Source organism: Lampetra planeri, chromosome 19 (assembly GCF_965212315.1).
Source record: "Lampetra planeri chromosome 19, kcLamPlan1.2.h2, whole genome shotgun sequence".
Taxonomy (NCBI): Eukaryota; Metazoa; Chordata; class Hyperoartia; order Petromyzontiformes; family Petromyzontidae; genus Lampetra; species Lampetra planeri.
The window spans coordinates 8,843,961-8,864,077 of record NC_136125.1 but is presented as its reverse complement, the minus strand read 5'-3'; the positions used below and the strand labels follow the sequence as shown (position 1 = coordinate 8,864,077).

Sequence of the window (20,117 nt, the reverse complement as noted above, 5' to 3'; positions counted from 1 at the left end):
GTCGATTTGCTGATCACCGTGCAGATATCAGGAGTTATTTGTTGCGGATAACAGGATCTGGCTAGCGGCGCCCCCCCCCCCCTTCATGTCGACGCTAAAACAAGAGAAGTCACACTCAAATTATTATTGACGTAAAACATATTTCCACGACAAACACGGCCCGTTTCCGCTGTCGCCCAAGTGACCGCATCGTTGTTTTCGTCGCAGCGTGTCATTGTTTTGTCGTTCCCGAGTTTATTTTTTCGCGCGACTTCCCCCCCCCATCCCCAGCGCCACCGGTGGGGACAGCTGCGCCGATCCTCTAGGGGGGGCGGCGGGGGGACGGGGGACGGGACTCGCCTGCCGGTTCTTGTAGAGCCACGTCCTCTCTCCGGCTACGGCCACGAAGAGGGCCTGGCGGCAACCCTTGAGCTCCAGGAAGCCGGAGCGCTCGCACGGTGGCGGCCGGTAGGGCGACGTCGCCACGGGGGACGCGGCGGAGACGGAGGGCGGCGCGGGCGACGCCGCCCCGAGTTCTCGGCGCTCGCGGGCCGCCCTCTGCAGCACCGACACCCACTCGCACTTCTCAGCTGTGACGCGCACGCAGGCAAGCACGCACCAACGCACGCACCAACGCACGCACCAGCGCACACACGGATGGACGCACCAACACACGGGCACACACACACACACAGAGCAGACAGGCCACGCACGCGCACGCACACAAACGCACGAGCAGGAGCAATATATTAAACCCCAATATTTGTATTGACAAAGGTCACCATTTGTGACCGCTTCATCACAGGCAAAATCGTAAGGAGTCATCCGGTGGTCATGATCACGGTGCATGCATCAACTAACATGTCTAATATTTAGCTTATTCTCAGTTCATATTCGTTGTACGCAATTACCTCATGGAAACCTGCAACCATTTTTTAGATAAGAGAAGGCAGCACAGCATCAGGTTCTTTCATCTATTTGTACGAAACTGAGGATTTTTTTTCCCCTCGACTGTATGGGTTTTCTCCTTGCACCCTGATTTCCTTACACATTACCGAACATCATAGGATAGAACCCTCCCGGATAAAGACAGGGCATCACAATTATATTCTGCTCGGGATTAATTTCACACGTAGTCTTTCACAACCAATGTTACGATTCATAGTTACCTCTGGGTTAGGTCATCGTGCAGGTACAATGCAAATGTTCAGACACACCCTCCACCACCCGACAGAGGCAATCAAATCAAAGTTTTGTCACGTGGTCAAAGTTGTCTCGTGGTCAAAGTTTTCACGTGGACAAAATACGTCAATAGATTCCTTTTTTTATATCAAAACCCCTGGAATGGTAAAAAGCAACAACAAAAATTGACAAACATAATATAGTATTCTGGCGAATTGCCCGATGATGCTGGATGCAATTACCAGCGAAACGTCGTACTCAAATTGTAAATGTTGTGGTTTCACGCTTCAACACACCGGTGGGCTAAAGCAGTGAACTATTTGTCTTTTGTCAACGTGACACTTTTTTACTGATTGGCCGTGTCGGGTGGTGGAGGGTTACGACACATTTTTAAATAACGCGATCTAAACCCAAAAACGTTGATTATGAATAAAATGTCTTGCTTTTTAACATTCTGGTTTGCTGAGAAAAAAACACCAAACGACAATTAACGACAGTTTAACGTGAGATGCCGTGCCTCCGCTGGTCTCAAGAACACGCGTTTTGAGTATTTGGCGGCTAGAAAATCCCACGTGATAAGCCACTTCGGTGAGCTATCATTTATGGCCAGGCCCTCTTCTGAAAAAGAGCAATGCAGCTCACTGGGCCTTAACTGGTAAAATAACAATAGTGTAATCATTAAGTTTAATAGGTGCGGCGTAGCTGTGTTGCCCGATGTGGTGTACATCACGGCAAGGAGTACGCTCTTTAGTAAGGCTGTGCACCGCTTGCCTGCCTGTCTGCCTGTCTGCCTGCCTGCCCAGTTTCACATTGCGCACACAGGCTCCAAAGTGCGAGAGGCGATGTCAGGTCAGCCGCGGCGCCGTGCCAACGCTGCCGCCAACGACCCCGAGGGCCCAAAACGGCCGACCCCGGACCTCCGATCGGGCACTTGCCTTCCGTGTCGGCCCGGAAGGTGAACGTCCGGTGAGGCGTGCGCACTTCGAACTTGGCGTCGGACGACGTGGAGTCCACCCGGAGGATGGCGGAAATGTGGATCACGCCCTTGGAGTAAACTTCCTGGAGCATGCAGCCAAGCACGGGCCGCGAGAACGCGCGGTTTGCATGATGTATTTTGAATTTATTTCGCATCGTACGTAGCCAACCGTGCTCATCGGAGGTGCATTGCAACAATTAAGGCGTGGAAAGATTCCTCTTCTACTGGGGGGTGCGGTAAATTGCCACCATTCAGGGTTGTCATTCGATTCGACAATGATTTTTGTTTTTAAAACATCGCCGTGAACGGTCAGCGCCTCTAGTGGCCGCAGAAGTGATGATGAGGAGACCAGGATTGCAAGAGTGAGCTGGGGAAATAGTCTACAGTGGGGGGAGGCGGGGCAATGATTGTTATGAATAATCGTAATTGAGTAACATGCATATAATTTACAAATGTGGCAAATTTAGACCCTGACGCCACCACACAACGGTCTGCTCTTGCGAATGAGGTCAGGCGATTGTTAGCGTCTGCCGTGAATCAGGCGGCGTGTGGTGTATAACGACTGTTACCAGTTTCAATTTAAAGCTTTCGTGACTGCAGGGATTCATCTTCTTGGTTCTTTCGGTAAAGTCACGTAGAATGGAAATAATAAAAATAAAACATAACAAAAAAATTCTCACGACGTTTCGGCCACAACGCAAGCAGCCGTCCTCAGGTGGAGAACAGAGTCATTCAGACTCTGTCTCCTCGACAGACCTGTTCTTCACCTGAGGACGGCTGCTTGCGTTGTGGCCGAAACGTCGTGAGAATTTTTTAATTATGTTTTATTTTTATTATTTTATTATTTCCATTCTACGTGACTTTACCGAAAGAACCAGGAAGACTGTTACCAGGTTGGCCGCGAGATTTCGAACCGTAAACTTCCGCGTCGAGTGGCGAACGCGTGACAGCGAGGCTATGTGACCGCACAAACCATATAAATACATCTACTGACTCTGTGGAATTACAAATATATCTATATATAAAACAGCTTCATATGCAATCATTTGTAAGCGAGCTGAGACCATCAACCCTCTACACCCGAGAATTAGATTTAATCGCGGGGCAAAAGGCACCCAGAATCGAACCCACGGCGTCGGTGGTATCAGCGCAGTGTCTCCCGACTTCTGAGACACCAAGCCACCTCTAAGTTCCGCACACACTAAGGAATATGCACAAGGGATGAGGAAGTAAAGCGAGTTTGATGAACTTGCACCTGCCTGCACGGCATCACATTTGTCAACTCCGAGTCACCTCTTCATTAAACGGGTGGAGGGAATCCAGCAAGTAATTAGCTCTTGCCCGTATCTGCGTGTTCTGGGTTTGAAGCTAGTCAGTGAAAAAAATTTAACATTTAAACATCGGCCACTTCCAATGCACAGTCTATAAATGTTTTGAATGCAGCGGCGATGTTGCAGCGTCTCACCTTCTCGTTGTTGTAGTACGTCAGGTAATCGCCCTCGAACTTGACCCAGCGCCGCTGGAATCGGTATCCACTGTGAAATAACAGCGAGGGAAGAATTGCCGAGCAGTGTGAAGTAGCCGGCTGACGACAACAACTTTAGTTTATTTTGTTTCACCAGGTTAGAACTCCTAAGAGGTCGGGAAAGTCTCAATCTGCGAAAGGTGACCTCGAGAGGTGACCTTGAGAGGTGACCTCGGTCACCAAAACGACGACCTCGAGTAAAACCAAATAAAAGACCGCGAGAAAAAATTCAAAGCGAAATCAGAGCGCACCGACCGCATTGCGGGAGATGTGAAAACAATTTACCTCACGAATATTTACCGATATTCAACAAGATGGCGGGTCTTGTTCAATGTTGATATTAAATTCAAAACATTCACAGTAACATGCTGCGAGAGAAAGCGTTGCGCACATTTAAGGTAATCATTGCACATTGAGGTAAACCGGCCAGGGTATATATAAACAAAGACAAAGATCCCCCGTGTAGCTTTAACAGACTGTTGGGGCAAGTGCTGTTAGCGAGCGCCTATGAAGGCCGGCATGGCACACGAGGGGGTGGGTGGCCAGCACCACGCCCGACCGCCTTTCTCTCCCCAGTGGCGATGTTTACACACCGCACCAGGTACTCATTTGAAGCTGAGTCGACCTAGGGAAGACCCAGAACCGGTTCAGATAATCGTCACCGGTGTTGGCCGTGATCGGGAATCGAACTCGGGCTGCTGGGTTCTTAGCGCAGTGCGCTCACCGCTGCACCGCCGCTCCTCTACAACAGCAACGACGACAACGAAAACAAGGTAGGTAAAAATAAAAATAAATTATAAAAAAATTAATAGAAATAAAATAATAAATCACGACGTTTCGGAGCCAACACAAGTCTCCGTCATCAGGTGGGACCGTCACAGCTAAATTTACTGATACAGTAAATTCATCAGGTGGGACCGTCACAGCTACATTTTTTTACTGATACAGTAAATTTAGCTGTGACGGTCCCACCTGATGAATTTGATACCTAATGAATTTGATACAGTAAATTTAGCTGTGACGGTCCCACCTGATGACGGAGACTTGTGTTGCCTCCGAAACGTCGTGATTTATTATTTTATTTCTATTAATATTTATTATTATTTATTTTGTTATTTTTACCTACGTGACTTTACCGAAAAAAACCTAAGAGTATGAATCCTTGCAGTCACGAAAGCTTCAAATCTAGAACCACAACACAAGCACGTTGTTGAGCGGCACTCACGATCCGGGCGGCTGCTTGTCGAGCCAGCCGGCCTTGGAGAGCGGCACGGGGCCGGCAAGGTCCGGCGCCGAGAAATGGAACCAGCCGGCGCTGCCGCTATTCGGCACGCGGAAGCACGGGGACGACCCGGCCGTGCCGTTTCCCTGCGAGCAGCCAAACAAAATACCAACAAACAAAAACCGTTGGGGTGACGCGGACCGAGGTCACCGAGGCACAAATATAACGGGACACATCACGGGCGGGAGAACATCTGAGGATGCCAGAAGAGGGGAGAACTGAATGTGAAGGAGTTGCCTTGAGCGCAGCGTTATTAATACGCAACTGACCCAAGGTCAGGACTTTTAATGTGCAGGAAAGACTTGCAGATTTCCCTGGACAGCTACGTCCGAGCGGAATAAGCAAAGAATGAGGGAGAGGAATTAACCGGTCCCCATTGACAAGCACGCGTGCGGGCTGACATCGGCTCCATGTACAGTGTTCCCTTTTTGTTCGCGAACTTGCTATCCGTCATTTTTGGCTATCCGCGAATCGCATCTAGAACTCTACACGACTGCATCGAGAGAAAGAAAAAGTAAGTGATGAGATGAAGTGTTGACGTACGTATGTGCATTGAACTTCTTTCGCGATATATATGAACCTTATGGCGGTACCCCGGGGTACCATAGTACCCGGGCTCTCATATAATGTCCGTGATGCAGTAATTTTTAGTCTGTTGATGGTCGGCGATGCGGCCATCGACTTATCTCGACGAGCTGTACACGATGCACCGCTACGGTGCGTACGAGCGTTCAGGGTTTCAGCGCAATCGTCCTCGCTGCGTTTCGACATCGCGGATTGGCACTGATTTCGGATTGATTTGTACCCCAGTCGCGGAGTTAAGTACACCCCTGGAAAAAATAGTGTCCCAGAAATAAAATATTTAATTGCCTCGGCCATTTTGTATTATATGGTACCCCGGGGTACTGGCTCAAGGATCATCTAGCCAACCGTGCTAATTGGAGGTGCGGGGGAAGGAAAACAAACTAAAAAGTAGTTACGTGATATCTACTTCCACGGGCCGTTCTCTAACACAGGGCAGTGCACCGAAGCTCTACGAGAGCTCGCAATGGACACTTCATCTCATGAGACAACACCGAAGGCACCACTGTAATACAAGTACAATACGAAATAACAACTTCGCGAAAATCACCGCAACGAAATGTTTAATACTTCAAAAGGAAATTCGGAACACTCCCTCCTCCCCCTCACTCCCTGGTAGGCCCACGCACAGGCCAAGTGCTTGCTCACTCGACCGTGAAGCACTCACTTAGCGCGCGTCTCTCTCTGCCCCCGGTGGCAACAGATTTCTTGGGCGTTTGGGCCCGCGTAAAAGCTACATTTCGTGCTCAACAGACCGCATAAACGAGGCTCTTGCTCTTGTGCGCCGTGTACCCTTTCGCGCGACGGTAGTTACACAGGAAACTCTCGCTGAGTCACCAAGTCCTGATTCCGCGGGTGAGCAGTCCTGATCGGGATGTTTGGCCAATTTGCTTCAAAGCTATTTACGCGTGGGAGGAATTTTTATTTTTTACTTCCAGACGCAACCCACGGCCACATACAAGAGAGACGAACACCGATGGCACACGCGGCAGCCTACTCGGTGAGCTGTCCCTGCATAGGTGCAATCTGGAGGGGGCACCGTGAGCTTGCGCATCGTGGAGGCACCATCACCGTGTGATTAACCAGTGCCAGCCAAAAAACCCGGTTAAGACGCAACCCATGTTAAAAGGTCCTTCTGGTCGCAAATGGGCGATTGAACGGAATTACACAACTTAACGCGGGCGGGTTAGATGCGGAGATGGAGTGAGTGGTTTAATGCGCCATGCCATCTCGCTGTGCAAGAACGTTCAGAAACGATAAAAAGCCCCGCAGCCCGCTTCATAGGCAACGCGACAAAATTTAGGCAGCTTCACAGTCGAAATTTCAAAATCCTCTGAATACACACCAGGCATCATGTGGATCTCATGATCTATAGTTCTCGAAAACACGGCCCATTGATGAAACACGTCGATGGCTTGACAAGCGTGCAAGCGGGTTGCAGCCAACACCATCATCCCAGTGTGAATGAAGTCGGGTTCGTCTCTGACGACGTGCGACACCACCGCAGCATTTCCGGAGCATTGCTCCCTCATCAAGACAGGTGGACAAATGATTTGTGTGTGACGTCGTCCTAACTTGTTTATATGCTATCCACACGTATAAAACAAACTGAGTGAATTTAATCATGATTAGCCACACCTACATCTTTAAAGCTACAGAGTGTGCAGGACGTGCAACTGCATCTGGCCCCATGGGCCGGGCGGGGCGGGGGGGGGGGTTCAGGCGCCGTGGGAAATTGGACAGGAGGCCCGATTTCGTTCCGAGCTACTAGGCCCATGGCAACCACGCGATGGTACCGGCCACAAACTCGCATTGACGTCACGCTCCCCGTTTGCGTGCTCACCTGAACGCCCGTCTCCCCGTCGGAGGCGCCGCCCCGGTGTCGCGGTGAGCCGGGGAGGTGGTCGTCGGACAGGGAGAGGAGCGACTGAGTGTCGCTACGCACGGACAGGTGCGACGGGGAGCGGTCAGGCAGGCCCAGCCACGTCCTGTTCCACAGAAGAGTTACAGTTCACCGTGGCCATTATCACTCTTATCGTCGTCGTCATTCCCATCACAATAATTGTGACCATTGTGACCATGGTCATTGCAATCATCTTCATTGCCGCCAATGTCTATGGCACCACCATAATCATCATGGTCACTCTCGTCAAATACAATCAACGTCGGCCTAAAACCTTTTCATGTTCATCATTGTCATGAAGGTCCTTGGGATGTGATGATCACCCACACCCCCTACAAAGCGAGTTGATAAATATCACGAAGCAGGATCACGATTCTGGTATCGTCCCCCCATCATCCATGTCAGCATGAACATCATCATCATCATCATCATCGTTAATTACATTTATGCTCACTTTGTATGCAATGATTCATCCCCCCAAAATGGAGTTCATCAATCACGTGTACAGGCACACGCTATTACATTACAGTACAGAGCAATGCGTCATCACAAATCTGCTCATGACGTAACCGGCAAGCACATGCTTAGTTGCCTTATGCTGCCTGCCACAAAAACACAAAAGAGGAACCCTCATGCGCGGTGGAGTTTTGACAGCTGCGCGGCTCGGCATTGGTCTCTGGAGGAGCCGGATGGAGGCCAGCTTGTGTGGACTTGGTAGAGGGAAATCGATGGAGGTTGCGTGCGTTCGCCCTCCTTACTTGCTGTCGTCGTCGGCATCCTGAACCTCGTCGTCGCTGAACAAGCTGTCGCCCTGCCGCTCCTTCCTCCGCCTGTTCCCCGGTCGCATCATTGCCTTTTCCTGGGCCAGAGGTTACACGAGTTGCGCATTGACCGACGGATTCGGCAAAACATTTTTTAAGTATTCTTAGGTTTTTTTCGGTAAAGTCACGTAGGTAAAAAATTAAAATTAATGAAAGTAAAATAAAAAATAAAAATAAAATCACGACGTTTCGGAGGCAACACAAGCTTCCGTCTTCAGGTGGAACCGTCACAGCACGATAGCTGTATCAAGTGAGAGAAATTCTAAGAAACAGTTTTTGTAAATATACTGATTGAGGGTGGGAGGAGCCAAGGTAGGCCCTGAATATTATTTTTGTGAGGTTCTGTGCGGCTGAAGCACGCTGTTAGGAATGAGCCTTTGTTGTGTAAACTAGGTGCAGATGATGTATTACACACTGGGCTACTGGTGGGCACTAAATATGGTAACGCAGCCCCAATCTTTCACAATGAAGAATCCTATTATATGCACGTGGATTTTTTTCCAATCATCTGTAACTTATAGTGGATAATCTAGTCGCCCTGAGGTGGAAGCAATTTCATCTTATTGAAGGGATTCGGCTCATGCGGTGTTCAGCAAAGGTCTCTTTATTGATGAGCCACAGGCAATGCACACGGTCATACAGCAGGTAACACACACGCCAGCAACTCCACACTCAGAACTCCCCTCTGCTCTCCCTACCTCTGCTTTAATTGCCTCAGCGGCATCGAATCTACTCCGAATCAGGACCTAAACGCCGGAAAAGGAGGCTCAAGCCAAATCCCCACGAAACAACAGCCACTGCGTTTCATCTTGACTCTCTAAAAGTGACCTTCTGCGGCAACACCATGCGACACTGCCCCACGCCAACCAATCTCGGAGTGAAGCTGGACCGTACGCTAACGTTCCACGTTCCACCTGAAAAAAAGGTAGCCGCCAAGACCAAAACAAGGGGTCAACCTGGTCCAGAAACTGTCAAACACAAACTGGGGAGCATCAGCACCCTGAGTGCTACGGACATCGACGGTGGCCCTCGTGTATTCTGTAGCCGAGTACTGTGCCAATCCGCTGCTGGATGAAGGCCTCCCCCAAGCTGTGTCGGTCAAGAGAAGTGTCTTGGTTTTGGGGAGCCCCGAATGACCGGTTCAAATATCACCCCATCGCTTGATGTTAGATACGGTCCGGTGAAAAAAACTCACGTTTGCCAGGGTTCACGGCACAAGCAAACGGAGGACAATATACATCGTGGACTATACTGTTTAACATGTAGGAAGCTTTTGCGACCGATATTATCCATAATAGAGGGTTTTGGGTTAGGTCGCATAAATATAAATGTGTCGTTAAACCCGCCACCAATTAGTAAGGTTTGTCACGTAAACAGAACGTGGCCAATTCGTTACTAGCACAGCACACCGGTGCGTTGGAGATTAAATCCACAACATTTACAATTTGAGTACAACGTTTCGCCAATAATTACAACTAGCGTCATCAGGCTCCTGTTTCGTTCTTAAAAATCCTCCTGTTTCGTTATTTAACGACACATTTAAATGTACGCAGATCTAACCCAAAAACAACCTCTATTATGGGGAATATACTACGATTGAAAATGTCATAATACGTCCCCTGTTTATCTTTTATCGAGGACAGTCCGAATGAACCTCAATATACTGTTTCAGTTGGGGTTCCTCGGTTGGGATGTTTGACTGAATCAATTTACGAGCGTTTATCCTGTGGGAAGAAACTGGAGTAGCCAAAGGATAAAAAAAACAATGCATGGAAGGACCAAGCTCTAAAAGCTCCGTACGGATAGATTCAACAGAGCGATTCAATAATTAATTACAAAACCGCGATTTCACGGCCAAATTTCAGTCCCAGCCTACAACACCTGATGGGGTGCCGGTTAACATCTCACCACCGGGGAGCGCCGCCATGGCTAGATGCTAGCTACCTCGTCTGGTAAGCAGGAGGTCGTGGGTTCGATCCCGACCCTGACGCTTGCTGTATATTTGGAGTTTGCGTGTTTCTCTCCCCGTGATCTCGTGGATTTTTCTTCGGGTCTCCCGGTTTTTCCCTCAACATTTATAAACATTTCTTTGGAGTATTTGGCTGTTATAAACTTCCACGTGATAAGCCCCTTTGTTGAGCTAACAATTGTGGCCAGGTCGCTTCTGAAAAAGCGCTACGTAGAGTTATATAGCTCAGTGAGGCCTTACCTGCTAAAAAACAAACTTATATTTACAGGCAGTCACCCATCCAAGCATTAAGCCAGACTCAGCGCTGCTTAGTTTCTGATATCGGGAACATTCGGGGCGAATTAGTCACGACAGTTATTCGAGCATACTTTGAAAAATACTTGGATCAAAATATATATTTTACCTTCCATCTTTTTTGACGATTGTTGCCGCGTGAAGGAGTTGTTTTCAATTGAAGTTTGTTTTCGTTGATTATTATTTTCTTCATTCTAAACGTCTGTGCTCAATAACTCTACGGTTTCCAGGAAATCCAAAAGCGAGTTGTGACTGGGAAATGTGTTGTCGGCTAAGTGGCGGTTATTAGTTTAAAATAATCCGGCAAACCTTCCCCAAGAAACACGCAATTCACAAAGCTCACAAATAACTGCGACTGTCTGTATGGACTCTGGGAGGAAAGTAAGGGGAGACCGAATATGAAGTGAGAATTTTTGTCAATCAACTGACTTGGCACATAGGAAATGATGTCATCGGCTGCAAAACTTGTGGGCGACCTCAAAATGTAAAAAAAACTAAAACAGGTCGGCTTATTTAATTTCTACAAAACACTAGAAAATAATGTCTCTAAAAAAAACCAACGATTTGGTTAAACGAACGATATCATGATGATCTATGAATATAATAGTATCAAGAGTGTTTTCTCACGTTTGTTTGGTTGTCAATAATATACGTGCAACATTTATGAGGGGGCAGGGGGAGGGTGGAAATAAGGAAGCGCTTTGCACTTCGAAGAATGTTTCAAAACTTTAACATGAATGACAACGTGATCACCTTGTGACGGAAACCATTATGAATCATTTATGAATCATCCGTCTGTCCAACAGGCGAGTATAATTTGCCATGAACTCATCGCTTACAGTTTTTTTTGTATCACACGGTGATGCCATTTTCGCGAGCACACTGGGACACGAACCCCGTGTGTACGTCATGCCGCCCTTAATGCGAAGCCGTTGGCTGACACCATCCACTTGCTACACTTGATAAACCAGTTTAATTATGGGCGGCTTGGAACGTGGGATTCGAACTAAGGGCTCAGCGATGCTGGCTCAGCATTGTGACCTGTCCATAACCGAGTCACCTCCTGGTGAAACTTTTAATTGGGACAGCGAAGCATTTATAGCTGCATTTGTGTCTTGTACTCTAATATATTTATTGGCATGTGCAGGTTTCTTATTCTGTCTTCTGTTCCCGTAAACTGAGACCATAAACAAACCAACACACGAGAACCAATTCCTGACGTCGGCCCAGATTCAAACCCAGAATCTCAGGGAGTTTCTTTTTACTCAGCATGTCTGAAATGGCACGAGTTCCCCAGGCTGCATGGCCGTCACGAAACAACAAAAACCCCACGAAACAAAACGCTGCATTAAACTTTTCTATTCTTTTCATGACTAGGAAAACCTGAAGGTAAATCCGTGGGACCTCAAATTCCAACATGCGGTGGCGAAATTTGGAATCGAACAGCACGGTGAGAGCAAGCAAAACAAACACCAAAAACCATGGGTAAAAGCGCGCGGGCCAAATCGACGCATCGACTCACCGGTGCAGGGAGGAGATCATGTTTGGGAGACGGAGAGTTGAAGAGACGCTCTTCCGAGGAGGCCCTCACTCTGCCCGCCCGAGCTGGGGGGGGGGGGGTCACGGAGAAGGGAAAGGTCACGTGACACGGCGTGGGAGAGATGTGGGCCTCAAGAGCCCAGGGCGTGCTAGCGCTGCCGTCCAATAATTTGGCGTCTTGCGATGGCCGTGTTGATAAATGAGGATATGTAAATTGGGAGGCAACCCATTGAAGATGGCATGGCAACGCCACGCATTTCTCTGCCCTAATTAAAATCTGCGTCACGCAATCAATGGATCCCCACGGACAAACGCACTGACGTAAACATTTTTCAGTTTCTCAATTAAACCCATATCGTGTACGTGGTATGTGTGTAGGCATCTGCAACTGAATGGAAGGAATTCCCGTAATGTACTTATTATTGTATAACAAACCCGTGAATGTAACTTGCATTAAGTGACGCAGGAGGGGTTCAAATATCGCTCGGGTTCTGCAGTGGAAAACACAATCTGGCGCCTTCTGAGCCGCGCCAGGCTGGCCCCAGTGCGGCTCGGTTGTGCAGTGGAAAATAGGCACGACAGTTGTGCCTGAGACTAGGATGTTGGCAATAACTTGAGTTTTATGTGAGCTCACAGTGTTTACAAGGCTGCACAATGCTGACAGCAAACGCAGGATGAAAACCAGACAGGAGCGGCTTAAAGCCTCTCAAGCGTAAAAAACTAATAAACGTTGAGGTTTTTTTTTATAAACCCAGCTCCTTGTAAATTACATCAACAACAAGTGGGGCGCGATGACACTTGTTGCGGTAACTGGTTGCAAAAAAACTGCCAGTCCGAAAAACCCAAAAAACAATTACTAAAGAATTCCCAGACTGTCCCCGCTCCGTCGCTCCGCGCACACAGCTGAAATATTTAACACGTGCGTGGAATGAAAAAAGAATAAACGACGGGGAATCTCGCATCGCAAACAATTTGAATGTTTTTCTCAACCGCTGGAATTAGGCTAACCGAGACGGAAAGGAATGTGCCCCTTAAGCGGGGGGCTCAAGGTAAGGAACGCCGCTACCGCAGAGTAAAAACGCTCTCCCCCGCTCGACAATCGTGAACGCAGATAGAGCCAGCCGAGACGCGGGCCTGCGGAGGCACCGCTGAGCGCGCACGTTGCCAGCGTTCCGCGCTGGCACCGACGACCGCAAACGCAACCCCGGGGAGACGTGGCAGACAGATGCACCGCACGCCGACGAAATTCTGCGGACACAGCTGCTCGCCCAATGGTGGCGGCCTGCAAGCACCAGCCGAAGCAGTTGGTGCAGCTATCGAGTGTGCAGGCGGTGCGACGGTCACGGGGAGGGGGGGGGGAGCCGAGGCGCTGGGCTGGGCTGCAAAGAACGGGAAAGGCGAATTGGGTTGGGAGGACACCGATTTAACTCCTTGCATGTGTCAACCATGAGAAGCCACTGCCATAGGATCACACAGAGCCCCCCCCCCCCCCCCATATACTCAGTTGTGATTAAAATGGGTTATCCGATAACAGTAATTATTATGGTTCTTTAGGTGAATAAATTATCCTCCAGGTATTAGTTCCTCCATAATAGGTTTTTTGGGTTAGATCGCGTAAATATATAGATGTGTCGTTAAACTCGCTACCACCCGACACAGCCAACTAGTAAGGGTTGTCACGTCAACAGAACGTGCCAATTCGTCACTAGTACAGCACACCGGTGTGTTGGAGAGCCAAGCCACAACTTTTACAATCTGAGTACGACGTTTCGGCAGTAATTACAACTAGCTTCATCAGGCGACAGCCAGATTTGTGGAGAAGTCCACCTGTTTCAATTACATTACTTCCTGCTATTTGCTGCTCATCTGTGTGGGTGTGCCGATGGCATCATGTCACCTATACAAGGAGGACATTTTCACTTCAGAAGTAAATTTCTGGAAATTGCCCAATGATGCTGGTTTGAAATATCAGTGGAACGGAGTAGCTGATTGTTAAACGTTGCAGATTGTTCGACAAACGGTGATCTGCTGAAGTACTCATTTGAGGCTGAGTCGACCTAGTGGAGGCCCAGGACCAGTTCAGATAATCGTCACTGGTGTTGACGGTGAGCGGGAATCGAACCCGCGTCGTCGGGTTCGTAGCGCAGCCCGCTAACCACTGCACTCCCGCTCACCATCGAGATAAGCCAAGGCACACTTGAGCAGATGGTGCACAGCACAAGATGCCTCGGTGGTCAGTTAAAGTCAAGAGGCACGTCTGTGCTCGTGTTTGCTTGAAGACAGACGGCAGTTTGGCCACAAAAGACCCACAACCCACATGTCAATTCCATGACCTATTTAAATCATCTGTAAACAATAGCTTTTAAAAAATATATACCCATTTACTTAAAGTGCAATCTTGACTTAACGCTTTCGTGACTGCAGGAATTCATATTCTTGGGTCTTTCGGTAAAGTCACGTAGATAGGTTCAATGAAAATAATAATAAATAACAGAAAACTACGACGTTTCGATCGCAACGCAATTGGTCGTCTTCAGGAAAAAAGTGGTTATCTAATGTGTGTGTTAGCCTTTTTTCCTGAAGACGACTGCTTGCGTTGCGATCGAAACGTCGTAGTTTTCTGTTATTTTTAATTTATTTTATTTGAACCTATCTACGTGACTTTACCGAAAGACCCAAGAATACTTGAAGTGCGTTGTTCAAAATGGGCAGCTGGAATGCAGAACATCTGAGGGCCCACACAAATAACCACGTTGAGAATTGTTATGCTGCATTCAAGAAGAAACGTACTGCTTAAAGCCAGGTGTAAGGGTTATCTAATGTGTGTGTTAGCCAGTGGTGAAATCTGGCAGCCCTAATACAATCGCCACCACGCGTTCATCCCAAACGTGTGGGGAATCGACAGTCTTGGACCCCTTCCTGCCCCGTGTCCCTTGCACGACGCAACTCCTTCGTCTGTCCTTGTGAACCACAAGCGCTGCCTCGGTGCCTCGCCCAGACACCAACTTCTTAGTCTCTCACATTCCATCCCTTGCCCTCAATCGCTCCAGCAGCGTTCAAGTTTGACAAGCCCTATTGTCCCAAACGCATAGCAATCCTCGTCGTCATAGCCTTTACGAGTGGGCGACTGTGTTCTGTTCTTTTTTTATTAATACTCCTCAATTTACTGCTCTTTCGACACCCGACGATTTTCATAATTCTCCTTGGAATCCACATTTTTGTGCGAGCCAGATTTTGTTCTGTTTGAAGCGTCAAAATGTGACAGGCCGCATCTCAAGACGGCCGCACAAAACCGCGCGACGACAATGCACGTTGGCATCCCGTGGAGAACCATGAGGGATGTTTGTTGTTCGTGTGAAATTGGAGAGTTAGCGAGAGCAGGGTGACGGGAGAACATGATTTAAGCGACGCTTAAGACATGCTACTTTTAAATGAGATGCAATTGACACAGTCATATGAGGCTGAGAAGAAGAGGAAGGTCTTAGGCTTGGACTCAAAAACAAACGGATGGATTCAGTGATGACGTCATCTTGCTCTATTTAAGATCGGAAGCGGGTGGATTGCTTCACTTTTCTGGCAAATCGCGCAATGATGCTGGATGTAATTACCAGCGAAACGTCGTACTACTCAAATTGTAAATGTTGTGGATTTACTCTCCCTGGAACTCACTACATCTGCGATGGAAAGTGCAGCAGATTGCTCAACCAATGGATATTCTCACAAACTCATAACACACCGGTGGGCTGAAGTAGTTACTAATTGGCGCGTTGTTTACGTGACAAACCTTACTGGCCGTGTCGGGTGGTGGAGGGTTACGACACAACATTTATTCTTACGCGATCTAAACCAAACACCTTTATTATGGACGGGATGGAGTCAGCAGTTCGGATGGGCAGAGGGGCAATCCGGTTCCCCGGGGACAGGAGAGGAGAAGCAGAGTGACCACCCACGGAGGAGTTTAGACGGAACGGGGGGGGGGGGGCTCGGTTAGGGGACGAGAGTTGGGCACGGTCGCAGACCATGGGACAGAGGAAGACTCTCAGGGGATGGGGGGGGCAGTAGGATGTTGATGTTGTTGTTGATGATGGAGGCTACGAGCCTGCTGATCCCACGTCAACTAGACTTACCAAGGCACGGCATTACTGACCATTGGTTGGAACGAATGCACCGTCCATTGTATGCGATGGAAAGTGCAGCAGATTGCCCAACCAATGGATATTCTCACAAACTCATAACACACCGGTGGGCTGAAGTAGTAACTAACTGGCGCGTTGTTTGCGTGACAAACCTTACTGGCTGTGTCGGGTGGCGGAGGGTTACGGCACAACATTTATACTTACGCGAGCTAACCCAAAACCTTTATTGTGAATAATAACTGTCGCTAAAGCGTACGTGTTAAACTTCTCGCACACACAGTGAAGCCAACGCGCTATTGCACGCCGGACTCTTGGGATTCTCCAAGCACATTTCTGGGGGAGCACAACAGTTCTGAAAGATGGTCGGCGAAAGTAAAAAAAAATTGGCACCGTGAGCCTCGGATCATCATCGGCAGTCAGACGAACGGAAGAATGGACGGACGGACAGCGTGAGCTGTGCAGCTTGGGACAAAAACCACAGGGGCCCTGCACTCACATCCAACGCCAACACGCACGCTCGGCAGTGTGCGCTAAAAAAAAAATGTGTACAGTGCAACTGACCACAACTGCTGCCCGGAGTGGTGAAGGTTTTCCCCGACCTCTCGACAGCCGGCAGGCCTCAAACGCTTAAAAGAGTTCACGGCTGATCTTTAACAGCTACAAAAAAGCATGCCCCTAAAAATTCGCTCTTCTTCGGTTTGTCGTACGAACGCTTGGACGGGTAGTTTCACTCACGTCAACGTACCCAGGGTTTCCCAGAGCTGTCCACAAGTACGGTAAACCTTGTGCGCCGTTATGCGTGAGAATCTGCTGCGCTAAGCACGTGGTAGCTCCATCCAGCAGTGGGTTGATCCTGGCTGAAGATGATCGCGACGACGATTAGTTCGACAGATTTGCGGCGTTTTCGAAGCGTCTCGCGCAAATATGTACGGAGCACCGCCATGTCCCGTTTTTTTTTTTAAAGGAAGACACAACCCACAAAAAATATAAACAGCCCTTATCTTGTTTTGTCATTTTCTCATTCGGGTGACCCGGGTCACTCTTGGCCAAAATCGTTAAGGGTTACTGTGCAGAATGTTAACGACAGAGTAAATAGCGCGCCCTCTTCCCATATGTATCTCTTTACGTAAAAACAAATTGAAGTACCGTGTTTTTATACTCAACCCATGAGACACTTTGAATGTCAAAACCAGTCTGGAGTTTGCTGGCATTTTTTTGCGTACACAAACAAAAACTGTGTATTTATTTGGAGACAAATATGGGAAGGAAGCTTTATTTATATTGAAAATTAGCCTCTCCTGGTCTCTAGAGTTGTGATGTGCTGAAAGAAAGTTCACTAAACTGACTTGTAGATGTGTACCCAGCCTGTGTGTTTCTATGCTGTTGATCACAAGTTTGAAGCCTTAATGAGCAGAGAAAAATAGGGTTTGTAAGTTATATCTAGCAGTGGCCTGGTGCCAGTTCTAATATCAATACAGGGACATTGTTGAAAAGCCACACAGTAACTTGTATTGTGACTTTGATGTCTTATTATCATTAATGAGGCTTCAAACCCCACCAGACAGTCCTGGAACACACCATAAGCGCATATCAAGAGGATGAGCTGTTTTTGCTCTGGGTTACATTTAGCTTTAAATGCCCCGCAGTGATGTTTACACTCTGCCAGGCATTTCATCCAAAGAATGACAGCGTTTTCATTCAAATCAGAGGCCATTTAATACATCGCCTGGAATGTGCCCAAAGTTGCTAGATCATGGTAGCTAAGCAAGGCTGAGGGCTAGATTTTGCTCCGATGGGCGATCACCATTCGCAACAGGTTGTTATAGGCTGCAATTATATTCTTCCACGTCTATGCTCTCCGCCCTCGTCACCATTCCGCAGTGGCCAGCGCGGGGAGGCATGGTCAAATAACCCTTTACGACCCTCACGGCATGGGGAGAAGGCCCTCATCCAGCAGTGGATTGACAACAAGTGCGAGTGCGCGTATTGCGAGCCAGATGGAATGCATCAGGGAGCGCATTGCCACGGACGACCGTCAAATTGCCGATCGGAATGTCCGAGCATTTCGGACGACAAAGCTAAGGGGGAGATTACATTTATAGAGCCCTGCACATTTAAACGGCGATCGTGAACGTTCACCACCCCACGCGCTTGCACGCACAGCACATACATCCGCACAGAGTTTAAGAGCCGACCACCTTGCAATGTCACAGATTAGGGGCCGTCCATAAATGACGTCACGCACCTAGGGGGGGGGGGGGGTCAGACATTTGTGACGATGTGTGACGGGGGGGGGGGGGTTTGAGAAATGTGACGTCGCATCAAAATGCGCATCTTTAAATATAGAATTGTTATAACAACACTAATTGTTATAACAACACTCCTACAACATCAGAGTGCAGCGCCACATTAAATACGCACTACAATGACAACAGTTTAAATCGATTTGAAGCATGTTTTATTTTCAAAATGGAAATATGGTTTTGGGGGGGGGGGCAGAGCTTTGTGACGTCATATTTGAGGGGGGGTCTGACTTTTTGTGACGCCGTGTGACGAGGGGGGGGGGGTCAAAAATCGTCCAAAATCGCGTGACGTCATTTATGGACGGCCCCTTTCCACGTTTTTATAGGGAAGGCAAAACGGTCTCCTCCACCTTCGCCCTTTGCCCGATCATTTGCTCAAGTGGCCTGGGCAAGCGGCCTAGAGAAATAGGGGATGTCCACTTCGGTGACTCGAATCTAATTGGGCCAAGACCGGCGGCTATAACAACAGAGGTGCAGAAATTTCCAAAACCGCAGATGCTGGCCTTTAATTTCTCTTTCTTACAATCCGTAAGTCGGTTTGCTGGCGGTTATCGCACATCGGCATCTTGTTAGAGGAGTAATTTTTTTTTTTTAAATGCGTTCTAAAAAAAACGTGTTCAAGGGCTCTTTGCTCGATACATTAATCGTCTAGTTTACACGATGCAACAAAAATGAGTTTGCATGCCAACTGTCGGGGGAAACAAATCGCCAGAAAAAAATGACAACACGTTCATTGCTAACCCTTTTATGAACGGGGAATATATACATGTACATGTTGATATATGTATGCAATAGGCGACGTTGCGGGAAATGACCCCTTCACGTGCGACGGAGAAGGAAACCTCGCGAATTATAAATATACCTTCTGTTGTTGTTGCTTTTTCGGGCAGTCTTGTTGACAAATGGGTCGAGTTTTCATTGAGCGGGCTTGTACACCGCTGCCAATGCAGCAGTTTAACACGGTAATGCGTCTTCTTGGTTCTTTCGGTAAAGTCACGTAGAAGGGAAATAATAAAATAATACAAATAAAACATAATAAAATAAAATTCTCACGACGTTTCGGCCACAACGCAAGCAGCCGTCCTCAGGTGAAGAACAGGGCTGTCGGAAAGACAGCGTACGAATGAACACCACCAAGCTTGGCAGCGTATATATAAGCTAACGGTAATGCGTTTAAAGGGACAAGGCAAGGTTTTCTTCATATATAGTGTCAAGCTATTGACATTATCATCATTGAAACACGTGACTTTACTAAATACCTGTTGCCACGTGAAAACGCCCGAGAGTTTTGCATACTTAAAACACGACTGCCATCGCAGAAATCAGCAATACTACGTGATGAAATGTACATTCATTTCGGTGGTTAAACGAGGCTGGTGTGGAGTGAGCGAGTGGCAGTGCAACGTTGAGCGCACTGTGCCATGAACCCAGAGCACAAGGGTTCAATTTCCGGCCACAGCAAACGTCGGTGGTGACTGAAATCTGAACCGGATCTGGCCCCCCCCCAACGCTCCATTTACCGGACCACACTGACCAGCGTGATGAAGTATTGTCAAACAGCTCCCATAACCATCACAGCATTAAAAGGCCTTTAACAATCAATGAATCAACAAATGAAGCTTATGG

General features: G+C 48.1%; 1 protein-coding gene across 5 annotated transcripts in view; it reads right to left on the bottom strand.

Moving 5' to 3' along the window:
* The window catches only part of LOC144724063 (arf-GAP with Rho-GAP domain, ANK repeat and PH domain-containing protein 1-like), a 115,654-nt gene that overhangs the window by 21,680 nt on the left and 73,857 nt on the right, over positions 1-20,117 (bottom strand). For 4 of the 5 annotated variants that reach the window (XM_078602910.1, XM_078602912.1, XM_078602913.1 and 1 more), the window contains exons 5-11: positions 12,036-12,118; positions 8,188-8,288; positions 7,370-7,514; positions 4,888-5,030; positions 3,603-3,672; positions 2,097-2,220; positions 340-569 (exon numbers count right to left, since the gene is read on the bottom strand). In XM_078602910.1, coding sequence (XP_078459036.1) covers positions 340-569; positions 2,097-2,220; positions 3,603-3,672; positions 4,888-5,030; positions 7,370-7,514; positions 8,188-8,288; positions 12,036-12,118 — 896 coding nt within the window. Of the gene's footprint in view, positions 1-339; positions 570-2,096; positions 2,221-3,602; positions 3,673-4,887; positions 5,031-7,369; positions 7,515-8,187; positions 8,289-12,035; positions 12,119-19,353; positions 19,963-20,117 lie in introns of those variants that run through there. The other variant, XM_078602914.1, reaches the window with a different exon arrangement.